We start from the raw sequence: 22,460 nt of genomic DNA on the forward strand, positions 1-22,460 counted from the left end.
CACACGCACACGCACACATGCAATGGTTATAACCCTTTATCAAATGTAATGATTCTGTGGTGAACGTGTTTGGACCTGATAATAGCTGTTATTCTGTTATTCAGAAGCCTTCTATGGATTAATGGTGTAAAACTGTATGTAAGTTATAAGGTGACTACGAGGTAAGGTTGATGTTTACTGGACCCTGTAGAGATCAGCTGTAGGCCTAACAACCTAACCTTGGTAGATACTCACGCTTCGCTGTCCGTCTGTATGTCATCACATTATGGTATGGTGATTGTTGTTGTCCGTCAGTAGTTTAACTGGCATAGTAAAGTTTGTTCTGTGCACAGAACACAGACATCAGACAGATTCAACGACACGTGTTGTGGAATCTCTCTCATGTCTGAGTATTTGCATGACTTTGATTACTTTTAGTTATTTTTGCAGAGGTCCCATCTTCAGCCTCCACTCCTGTGCCCGTCGATGACCTGGACCTGTCTTCCAGTGGTGACAGCAGCGTCGCCGTGCGGCCCAGGACCAGAGCTGCAGCCGCAGCTGAGGGCTGTCCTAAACCCTCGCGGCCAATTAGTGGCTCAGAGGTGAGACACCCCCCCCCCCCTCCCTCCCTCCCCTCCCTCCCTCTGCAGGGCAGCTCCCCCACTGTGCTTCAAATTGTTTGGCTTGTGCTCACCTTTTGTCTGTTTCTGTGGTGAAGTTGCTGCCTGCATCCCCCACTGTGCTTCACATTGTTTGGCTTGTGCTGACCTTTTGTCTGTTTCTGTGTTGAAGCTTGCTGCCTCACAGCTGGAGGCAGACTCTGCCGGAGGAGCAGCAGGACTGGGTGGGCCGGGCTCTGTTCACCAGGAACGCCAGGGGCCAGCGTGTCCTCACCACCGACCTTCGCCTCTGGTGGTACCCTCCCGGAGCCCGGCCCCTCTACACCCAGACCCCTGCATCGTCCCACGCCTTCTTCCAGAGGCCGTTCTTCCTGTGGCTGCCCTACAAGATGTGGGCGTGCAGGCTTGTGTGCCCCAGCTGTGACACGAAGCTGACCGGCGCAGGGACTGCACAAGACGGTGCGCAGGGTTCTGGACAGGGACGGCTGGTACTTTATGGGCACAGAGTGCCTGGAATGTCGTTCCTGTGGGAAGAAGATGGCCGCCTGGGTCCCGGACATCATCAATCAGTTGGACCCGGGTCACCGGAATCAATTCCCGGCTGTACTCACCTACAAGTAAGTGCTGAGCCTGTGAGACGCCTACATATAAACGTAAAGAGGCGTGTCGGGTCAGGATTTCAACCGTTGACTTGTTGTGCTCCCTTTCAGGCTGTCCTGCCACAAGTCTGTGATCTCGCAGATGAGGCAGCGGACTTTGGGCAACAGTGCGACCCGCCTTCGCAAACAGCTGATGGAGGACCACACAGAGACCTGGATGTCCTGCACTGCAACGTACCTCGGGGTGCTGAAGAAGCTGGGCGTAGCGGGTGCAGCAGTCAAGCCGGTGACTGTCCCACCCCTGCACCCGGTGCCCACCGTGGGCTGGCTCCTCTCCGTCTTTGTCAGGGACGCCCTGTCTAGGCTGGAGGCGACCAAGGCCAGGGTCACGTCTATCTTCGGCAACATTCTGAAGATGGAATCTACAAAGAAGGTCCGTTTTGGTCATCACGGATCAATCCATCTAATTAGATATAATTAGATCTAATTATAATTATAATCTATATAATTATGTAATTATCAGTGCTGATTACATTTTCTTTCTGCCTTTTGTCACACGTCCAGATGACCTCCAAGCTGGCTGGCAAAGCTGCGGGCACTGCAGCGTGGGTGACAAACGTGGGCAACGAGTACGGACAGGTATGTGTGTGTGTGGGGGGGGCATCAGCTTCTTTCCCCTCACCGTGTATGAAATGCATCACTGACCTTGTTGTTCTCTGCTCTCCACCTCTACCAGGTGCTCATGTCCGTCCTCACGGCTGCAGAGGGGGATGGGCTTTTGCCCATGGCCGCAGGGCTGATGCGGCGGTACCGAGAAGCCCAGGTGGCCCCTCCAGCGGTGCTGTACGTGGGCCGTGACTGCTGCTCCCTCACTGGACGGACGGGCACATCCGCCATGTTCTCCGAGTGGGACCAGCTGGTGGTGAGGCTGGACGTGTGGCACCTCATGCGACGCTTTGCCAGAGGTGTCACCACTGAGAGCCACCAGCTGTACCCTCAGTTCATGGCGCGGCTGTCCTACGCCATCTACATGTGGGACCAGGACGACCTGGCTCTGCTGGAGAAGGCCAAGCGCGCAGAGGAGGGAAGAGATTCCTACATCCGTCTCTCTGCCAAGGAGCTGGCGCGTCACTGCCGCCGCTACACGCGCGGCGCGGCAGAGACAGAGAGGCTGATCCAGGAGCTCCTGGATCAGTTCTGGGACCTGCGAAACGATCTGGGCGTCATCCTCATCGATCATGAAAGGATGGAGGCGATTTGGAGCGTGCAGCGTCGTCACCTGAGCTGCATCCAGGATCCCCCGGGAGTGGCGCTCTACACTAAGACGGGGGAGCTGACCAAGGGAGGGATCCGGCTCCCCGTCTACCGCTGCGCCCGAGGATCCACTTCACTGGAGTCCTTCCACCTTCACCTGAACGGCTTCATACCTGGTGAGAAACAAAAGGGGAAACAAACGGCTGTTTAGTTTTTTTCTTGTTACTAGTGTTGTGTTGTTGTGAGATGTTGAAGTTGAGATTGTTTTCCTAATAGCGGAATTTTTTTGTCTCTCCCTGTCTCCAGGCACGTCAGCCAGTGCCCTGCACTTTCAGGTGTACTTGCTGGAGGGCCTGGTACGATGGAATGAAGACCGCGGCAGAGCTTCAGTGGAAGGAGCCCAGAGGCTGGTCCCGCGCTGCTACGATGCCCTGCTGCAGGATTACCTAAAGCGGCTGACCCAAGAGTTTATGGGTATGACGGTGGTGGAGACATACACCCAGCCTGGAGAGTACACAGGTAGTGGACTGGAAATCACAGCATCACACCCCGAGTGATGAGTACATGAGTGAAAACATGTAAACTCATGTCGCCTTGTGTTTCTTTCAGGTGAGCTGATTGGGGTGGAGTACCTGTTTTCCCAGACGGGTGCCGTGCTGGAGGATTTGGGCCGGGATCCAGACGCTCCCGACGGCCTGGATGAGGCTGACGTGGAGGTTGTGGATGATGATGAGGGGGAGGAGGACGAGGGGTTTGGGGAGCTGCAGGACATGCAGTTTCTGCATGACCAGCCTGCTGCTGCTGCTGCTGCTGCTGCTGCTGCTGCTGCTGCTGCTTGTTCAGCTGACACCGACCCCGTCTCATGGGAAAAATCCGCTGTGGAGACGGGAATGGATGTCGCAGAGGGTGACGGCCCTGTAGGTGTAACACATTAGACATAACCCAGCATTTGACTGTGTCTTTTTGGTTACGATATGGATATTTATTCCATCTTTTTATTCTTTTGCATTTACAGGATGCACTTGGCCCAGATGGGCGTAGCGGGTACCAGCACGTCACCGCTCTGGCCCACGCCCTAGTAGAGCTGCGTCATCACACGTATGCGACGCAGCTAAAGGCCAGAGAGATCATCGCCTTGTGGGAGAAGCTGCTGGATCATGACAAGGAACCAGTTGCCTTCCCCCCGCGCCACCAGGAGCGGTTGGTGACAGGCCGCTTTAAGAGCTTGCGGTCCAGCAGAATTCCCGGCGTGGACAGCATGCAGCGGTGAGATTTCAATCATAGATATGAGTCATCAATATTAAATGTGTCTCCTCATGTCTGTTCTGTCCTTGAACGCTGGGTTCTGGTTTTGTGCAGTTCCTTTCTAGGCAAAGGTGCGGGCGCTGCTCAGTCCCCTAAAGTCAGCAGGCTGGTGGAGGCCATCTTCATGAAGCTGTGTAACGTCCACAGTGAGGGACGTTCACTGGGCGGGGTCCAGGACAGTCGCTGGGGTTCCGTCCTGAGGGACTACAACACCATCCGGGACGTTGTAGTCAGCTGCCCCACGCTGATGACCAACACCTCCATCCACCTCTACAACGTCAACCAGAAGACGCTCCTGCAGTGGTAGGATCCATCTCACCTCACTGGAACTGTAGACGAGGCAGCAGATGATTGAAAGCTGTCATGATAAGGGATGTTTGTTTTTATCCAGGCACACAGAGAGGAGCAAGGGAATGAGCACCACCTTCCTCCTCAGTACTGTCCCCGGACCAGGTGGACCTGCTGCTGGTACTCAGGGTGTCCCATCACAGTCTCGGAAGGTGAACCCTGTGCTACCTCAGAGGCTGTTGCAGCACCCTCAACCTGAAGACCCCTCAGGGCTGGCAACCACACACCGTGGGCCTGTGGCACCGGCCCTGTATGCCCTGATCGTCTTTCCTGCCATGACCTCTGCAGCCTCCACCACCATCACTGCTTCTCCTGACACAATCACCACTATCACCCACCATGCCATCTCCATCACCGCTGCTGCGCCTGCTGCTGCGCCTGCTGCTGCGCCTGCTGCTGCGCCTGCTGCTGCTGCTGCGCCTGCTGCTGCTGCTGCTGCTGCTGCTGCTGCTGCTGCTGCTGCTGCTGCTGCTGCTCCTGCTGCACCTGCTGCTGCTCTTGCTGCCGCCGCCGCCGTTCCTCGCTCCACAGCCTGGCAGAGGAGGATTAGAGAGGAGGAGCTGCGTCGTCAGCGAGAAAGGGGTCTCCCTCTTAAAGAGAGGAAGATCTTTACACACTTCCGCTGTGGCCGCTGTGGTCAGCCCAAGACCAAACAGTATGGCCACAGCCGCTACAGGGGAGAGTTCTTCTGTGCCACATCGGAGGGTCGCTCTGTGGATGACTGGTTGAAAGAGAAGAGACGACTGGACCCGAAATGTAGGTCTTTAGATGATTACATTTGCTTGTGTGTGTGGAGCGTCTGTCTGACCTCTGATCTGTTTTATTCTCTACAGACCAGCAGCCGCGCAGGTGAAGGACAATACACAACAATGCACGTGACTCCTTTTAATCTTTTTTCTAATTGCAGGACACACCAACTTGACGTGCAGCATAGTGTCACTTGTATATAGTTTGTGTAATTTTGCTTGTATATATTTTGTGTGTATTTTGAAGTATTTTGTTACAAATTTGTAATGTACATAGTTTAATTTTACTGTTGACAATGTTCTCAAGCTAATTCAATTGATGTTTTTGTTACATAAAAAATCTTTTCAAAGGATCAGTTCAGTGTTGACATCTTTTCTTTGTAATTACATAATGTATAATTTATAAATCTGATGTGAACCAGGTTAATGATGAGGATCGAACATGATCGTATTGATCCATCATGCCACATTTAGTGAGAGAGTAGAACATTTGGTCAGATCTGTGTGTCCCTCACTGACAGCTGTGTGACAGCTGTCAGACACTCGCCCAATCACCAGCTCCCGATCACTTCACCTTGACACTCGCCCAATCACCAGCTCCCGATCACTTCACCTTTATTCCAGGGAGACGATCGTTCAGGGTAAAAGGCCCATCTCCTGCCGACGGCCCCAGGTGGTCTAGGCGGCTCACAATACACATTGTATATCCTGTAGGTGTGACTCTGTGGGGGGCAGGTAGGAGCCCCATAAAGGCTGCCTGGATGAGGCTGTTGGTCTCGTCAAGGTCTAGTCTCAGGCTGCAACAACTTTGGGGAAGTCCACAAAAAAGAAATGGAAAACTTTGGAAGGTGAGGTCTAACTGGATTCTTTATCTTCTTCTTTTTGCTATCAACTGTATATGTGTTCAGCCCTTCATTAATCATTACATGTTGAACTATTATTTACAGAACAGCACCTTTGATAAAACACATAGAGAGAAAAAGGAGCCAGGAGTATACAGAAGGTTTGTATTTTTTTACTGCACTCAATATTAACTTGTATTTTTCATTACATTACAGCAATGATGTGATTGACATGCTTCTGTTTTTACTTAGAAACATCAAGGGTATCTTCTGAGGACGAATCCCTTGCCTGGCACTCCCCATGGAGATCATCATCCTCCTCACCCGCCACAAGCACTGCCAACATTGCTTTTCCAGTGGCTGCCACCACCGCTGCCACCACCGCTGCTTCACTACAAGAATATGCTGCAACTACTGATTCACCAAAGGGTGCTGGGGCCGCAGCCGCCGCAGCCGCCGCAGCCGCCGACGCTGCCGCCACCGCTGCGTCAACTGCTGCTGCCGCTGTGTCAGACATGGCCACTGCCGCCACCAAAGCTGTGGCAGCAGTCGCCGCCGCTGCTACAACCGCTGTCTCGGCAGCCGCCACCGCCGCTGCCTCAGCTGCCTCGGCAGCCGCCACCGCCGCTGCCTCGGCTCCCTCGGCTGCCTCGGCTGCTGCCGCCACCGCTGCTTCCTGTACCCGCCACAGTGGTCCATCACGGATGACTGTATGGAGAAGAAGAAGGCAAAACAGGAGGATGCAGAAGCCTTAAAAAAGGAGGAAGGGCGCCAACAACAGCGCCAAGAGGAGCCCCAAGAAGAGCTCCAAGAGGAGCCCCAAGAGGAGCCCCAAGAAGAGCTCCAAGACGAGCCCCAAGAGGAGCCCCAAGAGGAGCCCCAAGAAGAGCGCCAAAACCAATGCCGACATTGTGGACTTCCCAGGACCCTGTTGAAGGGGCATGCCTTTTACAAAGGGCATTTCTACTGCACACACACTGCAGGACCTGGGGCAAAGTCTGCCAATGAGTGGCTGAAGGAGCAGGAAGAAAAGGAAGCACCAAAAATTCCCAGGACAACTGCCTTCACCATGAGGAAAAAGTGGGAGAATGAGCACAGTTTCAAATCTCCAAAAAACAGAAGGAAGCCGAATAAACTTAGAATCTGCCAGCTGTGTGGCCTGCCAAAGCAGAAAGATTATGGCCACAGCCAGCACCAGTATGAACACTTTTGTGCTCTTTACGCTGGCAAATCTGTAGAGTTGTGGCTGGCAGAGAGGAGGTGTATGGAGTCACCCACCACATAATTACTGGTGTCACTCTGTGTGTGTGTGTGTGTGTGTGTGTGTGTGTGTGTGTGTGTGTGTGTGTAAATAATCATGTTAATTCAAAGTTTATTTTAGCATTCATCGCTTGAAAGTCAAATGTTAGTAGTAGTAGTAGTAGGAAAGAAGTGACCCTCCACCGCAATATTGCTTGTGTCATTATGTTGTGTGTGTGTAATAAAAATATGTTACCTCTAAGTTTTGACAAATTACAAAACAGGAACTTAGGGACCCATCTACACCAGGACACAGTACATGTGTTCTGCAATAAAAAGCTGTAAATGTATCAAATATTGCATGTATTAACATTTAAATTTAAATGTATATACAAGTAAGCAAAGTTTAGTCACATACTATAATACTAAATAACAATACTAAATACTAAATAACAATTATAAAGGTAGAATAAGTACAATTAGGTAAATATTTTGTAATGAATTAAACATTGCTTAAATATAACACCTTAGTAAGTATTGACGTAAATACATTTTTACTAGGGTAAATACAATTTTACTAATGGTGGACTGAGTAAGATCTAGTGATGTGTTTGAATCAATAATCGAAACGGAAGAATGAAAACTACTACAGTATGTGCTTTAGTGTATAGTGGAAATAAGTATAGTGTCCTCCACCTGTGAGAAATATTCTACTCCAACCTGGAGAGAGCAAAACAGCCTTTTCCGGTTGAGAACATTGGCCTCTGACTTTGAGGACTTGAGGTACTCAGGATGGATCTCATCCACAGTTGGTGGAGGAAGAGGAAGAGGAGGATGATGGTGACCATGAGGAAGACAAGACCAGAGATTTTGAAGAAAAGGACAGTGACTCATCCTCAGAAGATGCCCTTGATGTGTCTAAGTGAAAACAGAAGCAAGTCAATCACAATAGGGAAGTAACAAAAAATACATAATAATAACAATATAAAAATACAATACAAGGCTCCTTTATACGCTCTCTCTTAGTTTTTCTGAGAGGAGGTTCTGTAAAGAATAGTTTAGCATGTGATGAATGATAAAGATGAGGTGACAAAGAAGTTTTGTGCTGTCAACTGTCTGTGTTTAGCTCTTTCACTTAGAATCCAGTGAAATCTCGCCTTCCTAAGTCTTCCATTTCTTCTTTGTGGAGTTCCCTAAAGTTGGTGCAGCCTGACACTTCAGCCTCATCCAGGCAGCCTTCATGGAGCTCCTACCTGCCCCCCACAGAGTCACACCTACAGGACATACAATGGGTATTGTGAGCCGCCTAGACCACCTGGGGGCCGTCGGCAGGGGATGGGCCTTTTACCCTGAACGATCGTCTTCCTGGAATAAAGGGAACGTGATTGGGAGCTGGTGATTGGGCGAGTGTCTTCCTGGTGGCTCTGACTCATGATCAGCTGTCACACAGCTGTCAGTGAGGGACACACAGGTCAGATCAAATGTTCTACACCTCTCATTAGATCTGGCCTGATGGATCAATACGATCATGTGCGATCATCATCATTCACCTGGTTCACATCAGATTTATAAATTATACATTATGTAATTACAAAGAAAAGATGTCAACACTGAACTGATCCTTTGAAAAGATTTTTTATGTAACAAAAACATCAATTGAATTAGCTTGAGAACATTGTCAACAGTAAAATTAAACTATGTACAATACAAATTTGTAACAAAATACTCTATTAAAATTAGATAGATTTTCAAAATACACACAAAATATATGTAAGCAAAATTACACAAACTATATACAGGTGACACTATGCTGCACGTGAAGTTGGTGTCTCCTGCAATTAGAAAAAAGATGAAAAGGAGTCACATGCATTGTCGTGGATTGTTCTTCACCTGCGCGACTGCTGGTCTGTAGAGAATAAAACAGATCAGAGGTCAGACAGACGCTCCACACACACACAGGCAAATATAATCATCTAAAGACCTACATTTCGGATCCAGTCGTCTCTTCTCTTTCAACCAGTCATCCACAGAGCGACCCTCCGATGTGGCAAAGAAGAACTCTCCCCTGTAACTGCTGTGGCCATACCGTCTGTTCTTGGTCTGACCACATCATTCCCTTGCTCCTCATTGTGTGCCTGGATAAAAACAAACATCCCTTATCATGACAGGTTTCAATCATCTGCTGCCTCGTCTACAGTCCCAGTGAGGTGAGATGGATCCTACCACTGTGGGAGCGTCTTCTGGTTGACGTTGTAGAGGTGGATGGAGGTGTTGGTCATCAGCGTGGGGCAGCTGACTACAACGTCCCGGGTGGTGTTGTAGTCCCTCAGGACGGAAGCGCAGCGACTGTCCTGGACCCCGCCCAGTGAACGTCCCTCACTGTGGACGTCACACAGCTTCAGGAAGATGGCCTCCACCAGCCTGCTGACTTTAGGGGACTGAGCAGCGCCCGCACCTTTGCCTAGAAAGGAACTGCACACAACCAGAACCCAGCGTTCAAGGACAGAACAGACATGAGGAGACACATTTAATATCTATGACTCATATCTATGATTTAAATCTTACCGCTGCACGCTGTCCACGCCGGCAATGCTGCTTGACCGCGAGCTCTTAAAGCGGCCTGTCACCAACCGGCGCGGGGGGAAGGCATCTGGTGCCTTGTCATGATCCAGCAGCTTCTCCCACAAGGCGACGATCTCTCTGGCCTTTAGCTGCGTCACATACGTGTGATGACACAGCTCTCCTATGGCGTGGGCCAGAGCGGTGACGTGCTGGTACCCGCTACGTCCATCTGGGCCAAGTGCATCCTGTAAATGCAAAAGAATAAAAAGATGGAATAAATATCCACATCGTAACCAAAAAGACACAATCAAATGGTAGGTTATGTCTAATCACCCTCTGCGACATCCATTCCCGTCTCCAACTCCAAACTGATAGGAAGGTCACAGCTGAATGGTTAAAGCTGTAATTCAGGACTGTGTGTAGATGTAAGGCCAATTCCTGTGTGATTTTGTCCTTCTGAGATATTGGCATTCTAATAGTGTCATTTCCTGGAGGGGAACACTGCCTACCAGAAATTGTAATAATAAAAGTAGTAAAAGTAATTTTTATGTGTGAACAACACCCTTGTGACAAAATGGTGGCCGTAGCAGGTGGGTGGAGTTATATGGCTGATCCAGGTTGGTCAATTCAATTCAGGTGGGTGGGGCTTAGTGCAGATTCACATAAATACAGTCGGATTTGTGAGGGACCCTCCATTTTGCCTTTGGACCCCCTTTGGATCAGGACTCCTTTCTGCTTTTGGACCTTCTTGGATTGGACTCTTTTCTGCTTTGGACCTCCTTGGATAAGAACTCTTTCTGCTTTGTTTAAAGAAAGGAGTTTTGGAAGACATGGAATCTCGAAAAAATAGGTAAGTCTTTATTTCAAATTTATTTTTGGGTAACTGAGTGACTAGCCCAATGTGAGTTCCCTTCAAAAGCCATGAGTCAAGTTTACTTTGCTTTACTGCAGGCTTAGTAAATTGTGGAGTAGTAATAGTAATTAGTAAAAAATGTAATAACAGTAAAACTAAGAGTAAAGAGTGGGTGAAGTTTTATGTGGAAGCTTAAGCAAACATTTGTGTGGAGCACATGTAGTGGCAAAATGGTGGTCCTTTGTGTGGACCACAATTGTAACAGGCCCAATCTTAATGCCTTTCAAAAGCCTCAAGTCAAGTTGCTATAAAGTAATAGTATTAACAAGTAGTAGTAATAGGATGAGGTTAGTCTTATGGTGGAACATGTGTGTGGACCACATCTACTACAAACTGTGTGTGGACCACACCTGGTGACAAAATGGTGGCCTTTTGTGTGGAACACCAAATGGCGGTGAAAATTGATAGGGATCGTCCCCTATGGGGTGCCAATGTAAAAGGAGCACCTATAACTAGTTTTCTCACATTTAACTAAATGACACAACATGTTTTCTCACATTTAGTTAAATGTGCAAAAGGTCTAAATGTAATGTTAAATGTTAAATGTAAATGTTACTTTAAATGAAATGGGGTTAAATGTAAATGTAAATGTAAATGTAATGTTTAAATGTTAAATGTTAAATGTTAAATGTTAAATGTTTAAATGTAAATGTTAAATGTAAATGTTAAATGTATTAAATGTTAAATGTTAATGTAATTAAATGTAAGTAAATGTTTAAATGTTGGCCGAGCGTAAAACTGAATATTCATGAATGGGCAAGTAGACTCCATCCCTACCCTCAAACAGCGCTGGTCTCAGATCAGAGACGCGAACTCAATCACCTCAAACAGTGCGCGCAAACCCGCCCACATCTGATCTGGAAACTTTTGTTTTAGCCTGGACGTAACTTCGGCTAGCTAGTATAGTTAGCCAACTAATTCTCCACCGGCGCCACAGAAATATTCTTTTTAAACCTACTTGACTACTCATTAATGGTGTTTACGACAGAACGGCAGTTTGAAGCGGAGCCTCAGCCCGCACACCTGCCGTTACAGCCCGTTCAATCTCCCCCAACGGGAGGGAGTCGGAGCTGGCGGCCATGATGGCTTCGACTTCAAGCTTCTCTCCAGTATTTTCGTGCACCGATCCAGAGTCAGATGTGGGCGGAGCTATGCGTACTGTTTGACGTGTTTGAGTTCGCGTCTCTGATTTGAGACCAGCGCGAGTTTTACACTCGGCCAACATTTAACATTTAACATTTAACATTTAACATTTAACATTTAACATTTACCATTTAACATTAACATTTACATTTAACATTTAACATTTACATTTAACATTTAACATTTATATTTAACATTTAACATTTATATTTAACATTAACATTTACATTTAACATTTAACATTTACATTTAACATTTAACATTTAGATTTAACATTTAATATTTACATTTAACATTTAACATTTAGATTTAACATTTAACATTTAGATTTAACATTTAACATTTACATTTATATTTAACATTTACATTTAGACTTTGCACATTTGAACTAAATGTGAGAAAACATGTTGTGTCATTTAGTTAAATGTGAGAAAACTAGTTATAGGTTCTACTTTTACATTTGGCACCCCATAGTCCCAGCTGAATGTGCTTTTCACTGTTCTAAAGGCAGATATAAATGCTTGGTTTGAGCCATACATTGTAGATTGTCATTTGCATTGAGGACATATGTCAAACAAAGACTTAGTTGTTTGTTCATCCAATAATCTGTGAATTATACCTCCTCTCACAGCAAAAAGGATCGCCGCATTGTTCACTGCCTTCTGTGCCAGAAGCCTCAGGACAGCTTGCCCACCCACCTTCTCAGAACCTGCATGAAAAATGCTTCTCCTGAAGAAAGACAGGCAGAGGTGAAGAGAGCCAAAGAAAGTATGAGAACCTGGACTCGCTACCAGCGCAACTGGGACTACATGGACTTGTGCAGCATTTTCCCTGACCAGGTCACCAGATGGAACATGGTCCGAAACCTGAGGGAAAGGGGCTTCTTTGTGTCTGGTGCGCCCTCTGACCAGGATATCGAGGAGGCAGCGGCCAGGCGGGAGAGGGCGGCTGCAACGGCCATCAGGACAACGCGGGCCACTGTTTCTAGTACCACTCCTACTATGGAAGCGGTGCCTGCAGTAGGCAAAAGCACTGGGGCTTCAGAATCATCTGAATCCGATGGTGGTGACGCTGGGGATTCAACAAGTCCTTTGATGACAAACAAGGAGAGGGTAAAAACACTTTTCATTCATAGGAAACTGTAATTGACCACCAACAAAAACGTAATATCAGTGGAACGATGGCGATACTAACAAAAGTAATGTTTTCTTTTAACAGGAGTTGTGGCACCAAGCATTTTGCAAAGGGCTCGATTATATGTGACTGCCACAGAGAACTGATCTGTGGTGAGGAAGGTGACGCCATCCTAAAGGCCACACCACAAGATACCATGGGATATTTGAATCGTTCGAGGAAGAACCCCAACGCTAAACCTCTCCACTGCAAAATACAGTTTAGCAGTGGAGTGAAGGACACCTTGTTGCTCGTGGCAGCAAAATACATTGCTGTGGGTGATGAACTCAAATGTGATTATGGGGTGAATAGGAAGTCCTTTCGTGGGGAAGGACTTGACCTTGAGTGGCTAGATGAATAATTTGAACAATCATCTCTTCCTGGTCTGCTGTCAGATTTAAGGATTATAGCAGACACTGCTTGCCTTAAGGTTTTTTGTAGAAAGAAATAATTCTATATTTTTAATGTCAAATTTTTAAAATGACAATGTAGAACATGCTACTCTGTCACAGCTTGGAAGTTTTTAATGATTATTTTTATATTTTGTGTCAAACAAGATTTTTAAAGTTGTTTTACTTTGACACAATATGTAACTGATGGTAAATACTGTTGTGAACATGTATACTCTGTAAATAATAAAAAAAAAAATTCTTCTTTTACAGAAGCTTTCTTGTCCTAATATCAATCTAAAATCGTTTCCCTACATCATACTGATCCTGTCCCTGGTCACACTGGCTGTTTACACGTCTGTCTCCGAAATCCAGGTAACAAAGCACCTCAAACAGTGCGCGCAAACCCCGCCCACATCTGACCTGGAAACTTTTGCTTATAGCGTGGACGTAACTTTGGCTAGCTAGCAAAGTTAGCTAACTAATTCTCCTCCGGCGCCACAGAATTATTCTTTTTAAACCTACTTAACTCTCCATTAATGGTGTTTACGACTCAACCCGCACACCTGCCGTTACAGCCTGTTCAATCTCCACTAACGTGAGGGAGTCAGAGCTGACGGCCATGATGGCTTCGACTTCAGGTTTCTCTCCAGTATTGTCGTCCACCAATCCAGAGTCAGATGTGGGCTGAGCTATGCATACTGTTTAAGGTGTTTGAGTCCGCGTCACTGATCTAGGATCATAGGGGGTGAAGTCTACTTATTGAGTTTGATCATTTACATTTAACATTTACATATGGATTTAACATTTAGATTTTTTTCTCCTGTTGCTTTTGGGGTGGGGGTGCAACCAGCTGCTGGAACCAAGGAAATCTGTTAAGTAAACAATTGATGCAAGATAAATAAGCAGGGATGTACCTTAGGCTAACACATTGATAACTGAATGAAATGAACTGAACTAAATGTCTTTTTTGCAGTTAAAACTGGGTGGTGATCTCTCCACCAGGGCCAGTGGGCGAGGCCACAAATGGCCTCACCCCCAGGCCCTAGTGAAAGAGCCCACCCCCGGCCCTAAATCCACTGTGAAGGGGCAGGTTCCACCGCCCTGTCCCATCACCTGCCTGGCTGCTGACAGTCTACGGCTACGACGTTCTAACACGCCTGGAGGAGTACAAGGCCAGGATCACGTCCACCTTTGGATCCATCCTGAAAATGGCTTCAACCAGGAAGGTTTTTATCGCATTAAACTGATTCTGTGTCCACACACTTCTACCACAACAAATATATCTCTTTCCAGGTGACAAGGAAGCTCGCCGGTACAGCCTGTGACTGACACCGTGCAACCAACGTAGAGAAGGAGTATTGGCAGGTCCTTATGAGGGTCCTTACTTGTTCTGGGGGCCTGTCCATGATGGCAGCAGCTGGACTGATGAGACGGTACCAACTCGCCAGGGAACGTCCCCTAGGCTCACCCGTGTGGACAGGACTGCTGCCTGCAATAGTTAGGTGTGTCAAAAACAACGACCTTGTTTCATTTATATTATATAGATTGTAGCCTGGAAGACATAAAGAAATATATGCACGCGTGTTGCACTGTCTGATGACGCACTTTGTGGCAGGTGTAACGACACAGAGCCGTGAGCTGTACCCAACCTTTATTAGGCAGCTGTCACACGGCATCTTCACAAAACAACAAAGGAGTGGCAACTCCACTGTTGGAGTGGAGGAGTCAGCAATCCTGATCCAGAACCTCCTGGACTCCTTTGGTGGACCTGCAGGACACAACTCTATGAACATCCCCTTGTTGAACGCAGCCAGCATGGAAAGCATATGAACTACGCAGATGTGCCACCTCAGCTGCATCCAGGACCCGCCATGTGTGCAGCTGCAGCTACTGTATTAATACTTATTATAACAAGAGGTGGTGTAATTAGTTACTACTGATCAAGTGACGATAGAGAACTGATAAAATACTAAGCTGAAGCAAATAAATGAGACAGGTTTTGTTCATTGGTCTGAAAGCCTGCCCTGTAAATGCTTTTCTTCATAAGTTTATGTTTAAGTTTATTTAACTTTTCACAACTGGATCTCCTTAAAGTTGGACAATATTCCCCTTTTCTCTTATTTGAACGTTATTTTAATCTCAGATACTGTTACCGTGATTTTACTTCTGTGCAAATGTCTTTCTTTGTTTCTAATTTATTTTACGAATGACTTTAAATTCTTGAAAGTCTTTGTTAAAACTTTACTTTTCCGATTAAACTTAAAACAGGGTTAAAATGAGACTATAGTACTACCCTCTAAAGCTGCTAACCTTAAACACTGGCTGCTGCCACCTTTGAACTTTTTCTATATGCACATGGTCAAGTGTGTAATACGGTAATAATAATGACGGACTCATGGGAATCGCTCACTACTTAAGAAACAGTTCAGCATCAGTTCCTACTCATGTTGTCTGTATTTCAAAATAACTTGAGTCTTGAGTAAAATTAATATTGTATCCGTATATTCACGATTATGATGAATTATTTGGTGAGTTTTAGCCCTGGGTCCAGTTCTCTTGTCATTTGTCTGGTATAAATCCTCCAATGGCCTAATAAATTGATGTTTGTTCTCAACGTTGTTATTAACGATGTTTGTTGTTTCACCTTAGCCCTTTGCTGCGGCTCCTAGATCCAATGCGTGGTCACGGGTTGACATCTGCTGGCGACACTGAGAAACTGCAGGTGAGGGTTGAGCGACAGGAAGAAAGTTTATTGGCTTTTATTGTTGTTTTAATTGTTGTTTATTGTCTTTCTGTGACATCACACATGCTAGAAACAGACCAGAGTTGAACCAGTGACTATAATTAGCTGTGACTGTGTTACAAGGTGAAACACTGAGAAGAATACGAGGTGGTGGAGCTTTTGTCTCTTCAGTCTGATAATGTTGGTGGCACAGGATGCTACCATGTTTTGAACTGTTTCTCTGCACGTTGTTTATTGTAAAATACATTTAAAAATATGACTAACTCATGTAAATCACTAAACACTACAGATACGTTTGTGACGTTTATTTATTTTACAAACAGGGTTGCTAGGCACAACAAGGGATAATCGAATATGGAAATACAGATAAAAGTAAAATATAATAAATCATAAAACCATGAACTTATGTTTAACCATCACGTTCAACGATTTTAAGTAATTGGTCAAATAAATTAGGCGAGGGAGTACAACCATTCCATTTGCATGTGTGGATTTAAAAATTGCACAGAAGTAAAATCACATTGACATTATCTGAGATTCTTGAATACAAGTTGCCCATGTAATGAATAAATAAGAGAAATGGGGAATATTGTCCGACTTAAATCATTTCAGAGGCAAAGCATTCACAGTGTAGCTAAGGATAGCACAGGGCTGATAAACTATCTTAAAATGAATGTATTTGACTTTTGGTGCAATCGTGAAGGAAAGATAGCTTTTCTTCACAGTGAATCTGAACCTTCCCATGAGTCGAACGAGTTGACGTCACAGTAAGTTTTTAATTTGAAGTTAAAAACAAAATTTGACAAAGTTAAAACTTTGTTTTATTACACTTTGTAACACCCACCTTTAAGACAGATAGAAGAGGAGTTTATCAAAGTACACGTAAAATGTTTTAAGTGTCAGAGATGGAAATTAAAAAGTTATCGTGTGTCTTTCACGGTGTAACCAGATAAAATCTGATTCTTTTGCTAATGGATCATCGCCCTGTGTTCCGTGTGGAGTCTCCGTCTATTACATGACTATAGTTAAAACGACAATACTTGTAAAGCTACTAATCTTAAACACTGGTTGCGGTCGTGTTTTAACTGTTTTTATACATTGGCAATTTTACGAATCGCTAGAGAAACCGTCCAGCTGCCCACCGAAAGTCACGTTCTTCTGGTCTTACGTCACACTCGTTACCTGATCGCGTTCATCCAATCACATCGATGTTTCGCGTCTCTCCTCGTGTAGTCTGTATTTCAAAATAAGAGCCGTAACCAGAAGTTGACCCGAAAATATTTAAAATATTATTTAAAATGAGGAACGCTTCACGAATTTGCGTGTCATCCTTGCGCTGCATGGAAACAATTCAGGGAGTTTATTGCACCCGCGGACACGCCCACCACACGCGGTACGGCCCGGCGTGTTTGCGCCATCCCCAAACCGATGCTCCCTTTCCGGTTGTCCTACATGGCTTGCATCCTAATTGGTCTGTCCTACTTGTCAGCTAAACGATGTAATTGGCTAGTTTAGTTGGACACCGCGAAAAGGAGGCGTCAATTTTATTCTACTTCACTGCCATTTCGTTTTTACAGACTCAGTCTTTGTCGACATTTCTTTCTTTACAGCGATAAACTTTATTGTGAGTAGCGGACTTTTCACGAAGGTAAGAATGCATTTTGATACACTTGCGAACTCCTTTTCTTTAAATTTTAAACAAGTTCACCTTATTTTCACCTTATTTTTCACGGTCTTGCACCCACATTTTCAGTCTCTTCCACAGTACACGACGTTTTCGACAGTTCTTGATATTTGCTTTTCATTGTCGGAGTTTGCTCCGTTTAAATAAAATTACATGCGACCACCTTTTAACAGTATTTTACCTTAATGACTAGATACTTCTTTTAGAGAGTTATTGCTCGTAATTCGTATTCATGTGTCAGGCATCAATGCACAATTAATTGTGAACTACCTAAAATGCACGTTTCTTTATATAGAAAAGCTAATTTCTGTATAAACGTTCTATAACGCACTCAGTGTACTCATTAATTATATAGTAACATCACTATAAAGTAGTAAGAGAATATTAAAAACGCATGCTAGGATAGGATAAGACATATAATGTTTTTATTAACGTGTGTACAGCTCATTGTATGTTTCTCTGATTCCTTAGATCATGGACCATCGCCCTTTGTTCCGTGTGCAGCCTTCGTCCACTGAGCTCACTCTCAGGCCCTCACCAGAAGCACTGACGGTGGCCCAGGCCTATCATGGGTCTGAGGCATGGAAGGTGAAGGTGCCTCAAAAGGTGAAGGAGGAGGCGCAAGCTCGCACTCTGCAAGGAGGAGGAGATCCCCACTGCTCCCAGCTGCTTCTCAGCCAATATGAGATCCAGTTTGGGCAGTACCGGGGACAGACCTTCAAGTGGCTCCTGAGTCACGACGTGGGCTACGCTGTGTCCCTGCTGGCCTCACACCAGAAGGAGCGGGAGAGTGGTGACACATCCAGCTCACCACTTATGGCCAACAAGGTGCTGTGGAGTACAACACAGAAATATCTCACTCATCCTAGTACAGTAAAAGTAGAGCCATCATTAGAACTATTATACGGATCCCAACTCACACAGCTCAATCAGAGCAATCATCAAGAAATTCCTATTTCTGTCATAATACACATATTCTGTTCTCCCGCTACACAGGATGCCCTCACCTCCTACAGCAAGCTGTTCCCAGAGGTGATGTCAGCCGTGGAGGGACGCCGTGCCACGGAGGGTTCCAAGTCTGTCCGGAGCCAAGACAAGAAGTTGGTGGAGTTCGGCCCCCACGGAGCCATGACCTACGCCTCCATGTACGAGGCCACGGGGAAAGAGGTTGAGACGTAAGCCTGTGCACAGACAACAAACACCAGTGCAGATGAAATAGTGACATTGAGTCTGTCTGGAACAACCGCGCACACAGTTGTTAGTGATGTTGTTGTTTCTGTAGCTACATGCAGTGGCTGAGGAAGAAGAAGTGCATCCCAGGCAGCAACCTGCATGCTTTAAAGACCTACATACTGGGCCGGGACCAGGAGAAGAACCAGCATCCCTCCCAGCAGCCCCAGTGCCCACCATCTGACAGTAGGTGTTTCTTTGTCTTTTCTGTGTGAAACAGCTGCTAACGAGCCCTCAGACGAGATGCTCCTGGCTGCTGCCTTGGAGGTGGAGAGTCAGCGTGAGTTCACTCACACGCACACGCACACATGCAACGGTTATAACCCTTTATCAAATGTAAATGATTCTGTGGTGAACGTGTTTGGACCTGATAATTGCTGTTCTTCTGTTATTCAGAAGCCTTCTATGGATTAATGGTGTAAAACTGTATGTAAGTTTTAAGGTGACTACGAGGTAAGGTTGATGTTTACTGGACCCTGTAGAGATCAGCTGTAGGCCTAACAACCTAACCTTGGTAGATACTCACGCTTCGCTGTCCGTCTGTATGTCATCACATTATGGTATGGTGATTGTTGTTGTCCGTCAGTAGTTTAACTGGCATAGTAAAGTTTGTTCTGTGCACAGAACACAGACATCAGACAGATTCAACGACACGTGTTGTGGAATCTCTCTCATGTCTGAGTATTTGCATGACTTTGATTACTTTTAGTTATTTTTGCAGAGGTTCCATCTTCAGCCTCCACTCCTGTGCCAGTCGATGACCTGGACCTGTCTTCCAGTGGTGACAGCGGCGTCACCGTGCGGCCCAGGACCAGAGCTGCAGCCGCAGCTGAGGGCTGTCCTAAACCCTCGCGACCAATTAGTGGCTCAGAGGTGAGACACCCCCCCCCCCCCCCCCTCCCTCCCTCCCTCTGCAGGGCAGCTCCCCCACTGTGCTTCAAATTGTTTGGCTTGTGCTCACCTTTTGTCTGTTTCTGTGGTGAAGTTGCTGCCTGCATCCCCCACTGTGCTTCACATTGTTTGGCTTGTGCTGACCTTTTGTCTGTTTCTGTGGTGAAGTTGCTGCCTCACAGCTGGAGGCAGACTCTGCCGGAGGAGCAGCAGGACTGGGTGGGCCGGGCTCTGTTCACCAGGAACGCCAGGGGCCAGCGTGTCCTCACCACCGACCTTCGCCTCTGGTGGTACCCTCCCGGAGCCCGGCCCCTCTACACCCAGACCCCTGCATCGTCCCACGCCTTCTTCCAGAGGCCGTTCTTCCTGTGGATGCCCTACAGGATGTGGGCGTGCAGGTTTGTGTGCAAAACCTGTGACACGAAGCTGACCGGCGCAGGACTGTACAAGACGGTGCGCAGGGTTCTGGACAGGGACGGCTGGTACTTTATGGGCACAGAGTGCCTGGAATGTCGTTCCTGTGGGAAGAAGATGGCCGCCTGGGTCCCGGACATCATCAATCAGTTGGACCCGGGTCACCGGAATCAATTCCCGGCTGTACTCACCTACAAGTAAGTGCTGAGCCTGTGAGACGCCTACATATAAACGTAAAGAGGCGTGTCGGGTCAGGATTTCAACCGTTGACTTGTTGTGCTCCCTTTCAGGCTGTCCTGCCACAAGTCTGTGATCTCGCAGATGAGACAGCGGACTTTGGGCAACAGTGCGACCCGCCTTCGCAAACAGCTGATGGAGGACCACACAGAGACCTGGATGTCCTGCACTGCAACGTACCTCGGGGTGCTGAAGAAGCTGGGCGTAGCGGGTGCAGCAGTCAAGCCGGTGACTGTCCCACCCCTGCACCCGGTGCCCACCGTGGGCTGGCTCCTCTCCGTCTTCGTCAGGGACGCCCTGTCTAGGCTGGAGGCGACCAAGGCCAGGGTCACGTCTATCTTCGGCAACATTCTGAAGATGGAATCTACAAAGAAGGTCCGTTTTGGTCATCACGGATCAATCCATCTAATTAGATATAATTAGATCTAATTATAATTATAATCTATATAATTATGTAATTATCAGTGCTGATTACATTTTCTTTCTGCCTATTGTCAAACGTCCAGATGACCTCCAAGCTGGCTGGCAAAGCTGCGGGCACTGCAGCGTGGGTGACAAACGTGGGCAACGAGTACGGACAGGTATGTGTGTGTGGGGGGGGGCATCAGCTTCTTTCCCCTCACCGTGTATGAAATGCATCACTGACCTTGTTGTTCTCTGCTCTCCACCTCTACCAGGTGCTCATGTCCGTCCTCACGGCTGCAGAGGGGGATGGGCTTCTGCCCATGGCCGCAGGGCTGATGCGGCGGTACCGAGAAGCCCAGGTGGCCCCTCCAGCGGTGCTGTACGTGGACCGTGACTGCTGCTCCCTCACTGGACGGACGGGCACATCCGCCATGTTCTCCGAGTGGGACCAGCTGGTGGTGAGGCTGGACGTGTGGCACCTCATGCGTCGCTTTGCCAGAGGTGTCACCACTGAGAGCCACCAGCTGTACCCTCAGTTCATGGCGCGGCTGTCCTACGCCATCTACATGTGGGACCAGGACGACCTGGCTCTGCTGGAGAAGGCCAAGCACGCAGAGGAGGGAAGAGATTCCTACATCCGTCTCTCTGCCAAGGAGCTGGCGCGTCACTGCCGCCGCTACACGCGCGGCGCGGCAGAGACAGAGAGGCTGATCCAGGAGCTCCTGGATCAGTTCTGGGACCTGCGAAACGATCTGGGCGTCATCCTCATCGATCATGAAAGGATGGAGGCGATTTGGAGCGTGCAGCGTCGTCACCTGAGCTGCATCCAGGATCCCCCGGGAGTGGCGCTCTACACTAAGACGGGGGAGCTGACCAAGGGAGGGATCCGGCTCCCCGTCTACCGCTGCGCCCGAGGATCCACTTCACTGGAGTCCTTCCACCTTCACCTGAACGGCTTCATACCTGGTGAGAAACAAAAGGGGAAACAAACGGCCGTTTAGTTTTTTTCTTGTTACTAGTGTTGTGTTGTTGTGAGATGTTGAAGTTGAGATTGTTTTCCAAATAGTGGAATTTTTTTGTCTTTCCCTGTCTCCAGGCACGTCAGCCAGTGCCCTGCACTTTCAGGTGTACTTGCTGGAGGGCCTGGTACGATGGAATGAAGACCGCGGCAGAGCTTCAGTGGAAGGAGCCCAGAGGCTGGTCCCGCGCTGCTACGATGCCCTGCTGCAGGATTACCTAAAGCGGCTGACCCAAGAGTTTATGGGTATGACGGTGGTGGAGACATACACCCAGCCTGGAGAGTACACAGGTAGTGGACTGGAAATCACAGCATCACACCCCGAGTGATGAGTACATGAGTGAAAACATGTAAACTCATGTCGCCTTGTGTTTCTTTCAGGTGAGCTGATTGGGGTGGAGTACCTGTTTTCCCAGACGGGTGCCGTGCTGGAGGATTTGGGCCGGGATCCAGACGCTCCCGACGGCCTGGATGAGGCTGGCGTGGAGGTTGTGGATGATGATGAGGGGGAGGAGGGGGAGGGGTTTGGGGAGCTGCAGGACATGCAGTTTCTGCATGACCAGCCTGCTGCTGCTGCTGCTGCTGCTGCTGCTGCTTGTTCAGCTGACACCGACCCCGTCTCACGGGAAGAATCCGCTGTGGAGACGGGAATGGATGTCGCAGAGGGTGACGGCCCTGTAGGTGTAACACATTAGACATAACCCAGCATTTGACTGTGTCTTT

The 22,460-nt window shown here is 47.5% G+C and overlaps 3 protein-coding genes and 3 long non-coding RNA genes across 15 annotated transcripts in view; 3 read left to right on the plus strand and 3 right to left on the minus strand.

Annotated features, from left to right (window-relative positions):
• Window positions 1-22,460, plus strand: part of LOC114848790 (uncharacterized) — a 28,294-nt gene that overhangs the window by 4,111 nt on the left and 1,723 nt on the right. For 2 of the 3 annotated variants that reach the window (XM_055506031.1, XM_055506032.1), the window contains 7 exons: window positions 430-581; window positions 19,832-20,274; window positions 20,368-20,689; window positions 20,821-20,895; window positions 20,992-21,685; window positions 21,816-22,028; window positions 22,119-22,414. In XM_055506031.1, the coding sequence (XP_055362006.1) occupies window positions 430-581; window positions 19,832-20,274; window positions 20,368-20,689; window positions 20,821-20,895; window positions 20,992-21,685; window positions 21,816-22,028; window positions 22,119-22,414 (2,195 nt within the window). Of the gene's footprint in view, window positions 1-429; window positions 582-18,830; window positions 19,053-19,493; window positions 19,646-19,831; window positions 20,275-20,367; window positions 20,690-20,820; window positions 20,896-20,991; window positions 21,686-21,815; window positions 22,029-22,118; window positions 22,415-22,460 lie in introns of those variants that run through there. The other variant, XM_029139537.3, reaches the window with a different exon arrangement.
• LOC114848788 (uncharacterized) lies at window positions 1,082-7,170 on the plus strand. 5 transcript variants are annotated; one of them, XR_008693741.1, is made up of 10 exons: window positions 1,082-1,216; window positions 1,310-1,631; window positions 1,763-1,837; window positions 1,935-1,998; window positions 4,491-4,861; window positions 4,939-4,954; window positions 5,410-5,492; window positions 5,566-5,699; window positions 5,799-5,854; window positions 5,946-7,170. XR_008693741.1 is itself a non-coding variant. In XM_055506034.1 (6 exons), the coding sequence occupies exons 1-5, from the start codon at window positions 1,095-1,097 to the stop codon at window positions 4,832-4,834; spliced, it is 927 nt and encodes a 308-aa protein (XP_055362009.1). In that variant the 5' UTR covers window positions 1,082-1,094; the 3' UTR covers window positions 4,835-4,861; window positions 4,939-5,204. The 5 variants fall into 5 exon arrangements, 1 of the variants encoding a protein (XP_055362009.1); XR_008693739.1 differs by lacking the exon at window positions 5,410-5,492 and having other exon boundaries at window positions 4,939-4,976; XR_008693740.1 differs by lacking the exon at window positions 5,410-5,492.
• Window positions 1,481-2,274, minus strand: LOC129603649 (uncharacterized). The gene is made up of 3 exons (XR_008693751.1): window positions 1,904-2,274; window positions 1,732-1,796; window positions 1,481-1,620 (listed from the first exon to the last, which is right to left on the minus strand). It is a non-coding gene; the product is annotated as an uncharacterized LOC129603649 (long non-coding RNA).
• LOC129603652 (uncharacterized) lies at window positions 8,552-9,094 on the minus strand. Its single transcript, XR_008693756.1, has 2 exons — window positions 8,918-9,094; window positions 8,552-8,838 (listed from the first exon to the last, which is right to left on the minus strand). It is a non-coding gene; the product is annotated as an uncharacterized LOC129603652 (long non-coding RNA).
• Window positions 10,250-18,721, plus strand: LOC129603646 (uncharacterized). 2 transcript variants are annotated; one of them, XR_008693743.1, is made up of 5 exons: window positions 10,250-10,344; window positions 12,182-12,662; window positions 12,769-13,986; window positions 14,089-14,617; window positions 14,731-15,729. XR_008693743.1 is itself a non-coding variant. In XM_055506036.1 (4 exons), exons 1-4 carry the CDS (start codon window positions 14,487-14,489, stop codon window positions 18,719-18,721), a joined length of 744 nt encoding a protein of 247 aa, XP_055362011.1. In that variant the 5' UTR covers window positions 14,421-14,486. The 2 variants fall into 2 exon arrangements, 1 of the variants encoding a protein (XP_055362011.1); XM_055506036.1 differs by lacking the exons at window positions 10,250-10,344; window positions 12,182-12,662; window positions 12,769-13,986; window positions 14,731-15,729 and adding exons at window positions 15,765-15,837; window positions 18,014-18,370; window positions 18,539-18,721 and having other exon boundaries at window positions 14,421-14,617.
• Window positions 17,946-21,102, minus strand: LOC129603648 (uncharacterized). 3 transcript variants are annotated; one of them, XR_008693749.1, is made up of 8 exons: window positions 20,961-21,102; window positions 20,790-20,854; window positions 20,495-20,678; window positions 20,269-20,298; window positions 19,734-20,181; window positions 19,299-19,613; window positions 18,550-18,723; window positions 17,946-18,373 (listed from the first exon to the last, which is right to left on the minus strand). It is a non-coding gene; the product is annotated as an uncharacterized LOC129603648 (long non-coding RNA). The 3 variants fall into 3 exon arrangements; XR_008693747.1 differs by having other exon boundaries at window positions 19,734-20,298; XR_008693748.1 differs by having other exon boundaries at window positions 20,269-20,678.

Source organism: Betta splendens, chromosome 22 (assembly GCF_900634795.4).
Source record: "Betta splendens chromosome 22, fBetSpl5.4, whole genome shotgun sequence".
In the NCBI taxonomy this organism is placed as follows: Eukaryota; Metazoa; Chordata; class Actinopteri; order Anabantiformes; family Osphronemidae; genus Betta; species Betta splendens.

What these genes read in the sequence shown, in the direction of transcription:
- LOC114848788 (XM_055506034.1), top strand. Translation starts at nt 1,095, where the DNA reads ATGGGCACAGAGTGCCTGGAATGTCGTTCCTGTGGGAAGAAGATGGCC. An exon ending in CCGGCTGTACTCACCTACAA is followed by an intron (nt 1,217 to 1,309) that starts GTAAGTGCTGAG and finishes GCTCCCTTTCAG; the next exon opens with GCTGTCCTGCCACAAGTCTG. An exon ending in GCCCATGGCCGCAGGGCTGA is followed by an intron (nt 1,999 to 4,490) that starts TGCGGCGGTACC and finishes TGCGCCTGCTGC; the next exon opens with TGCGCCTGCTGCTGCGCCTG.
- LOC129603646 (XM_055506036.1), top strand. Translation starts at nt 14,487, where the DNA reads ATGAGGGTCCTTACTTGTTCTGGGGGCCTGTCCATGATGGCAGCAGCT. An exon ending in CTGCTGCCTGCAATAGTTAG is followed by an intron (nt 14,618 to 15,764) that starts GTGTGTCAAAAA and finishes GTTTCACCTTAG; the next exon opens with CCCTTTGCTGCGGCTCCTAG. An exon ending in CACCACTTATGGCCAACAAG is followed by an intron (nt 18,371 to 18,538) that starts GTGCTGTGGAGT and finishes CCCGCTACACAG; the next exon opens with GATGCCCTCACCTCCTACAG.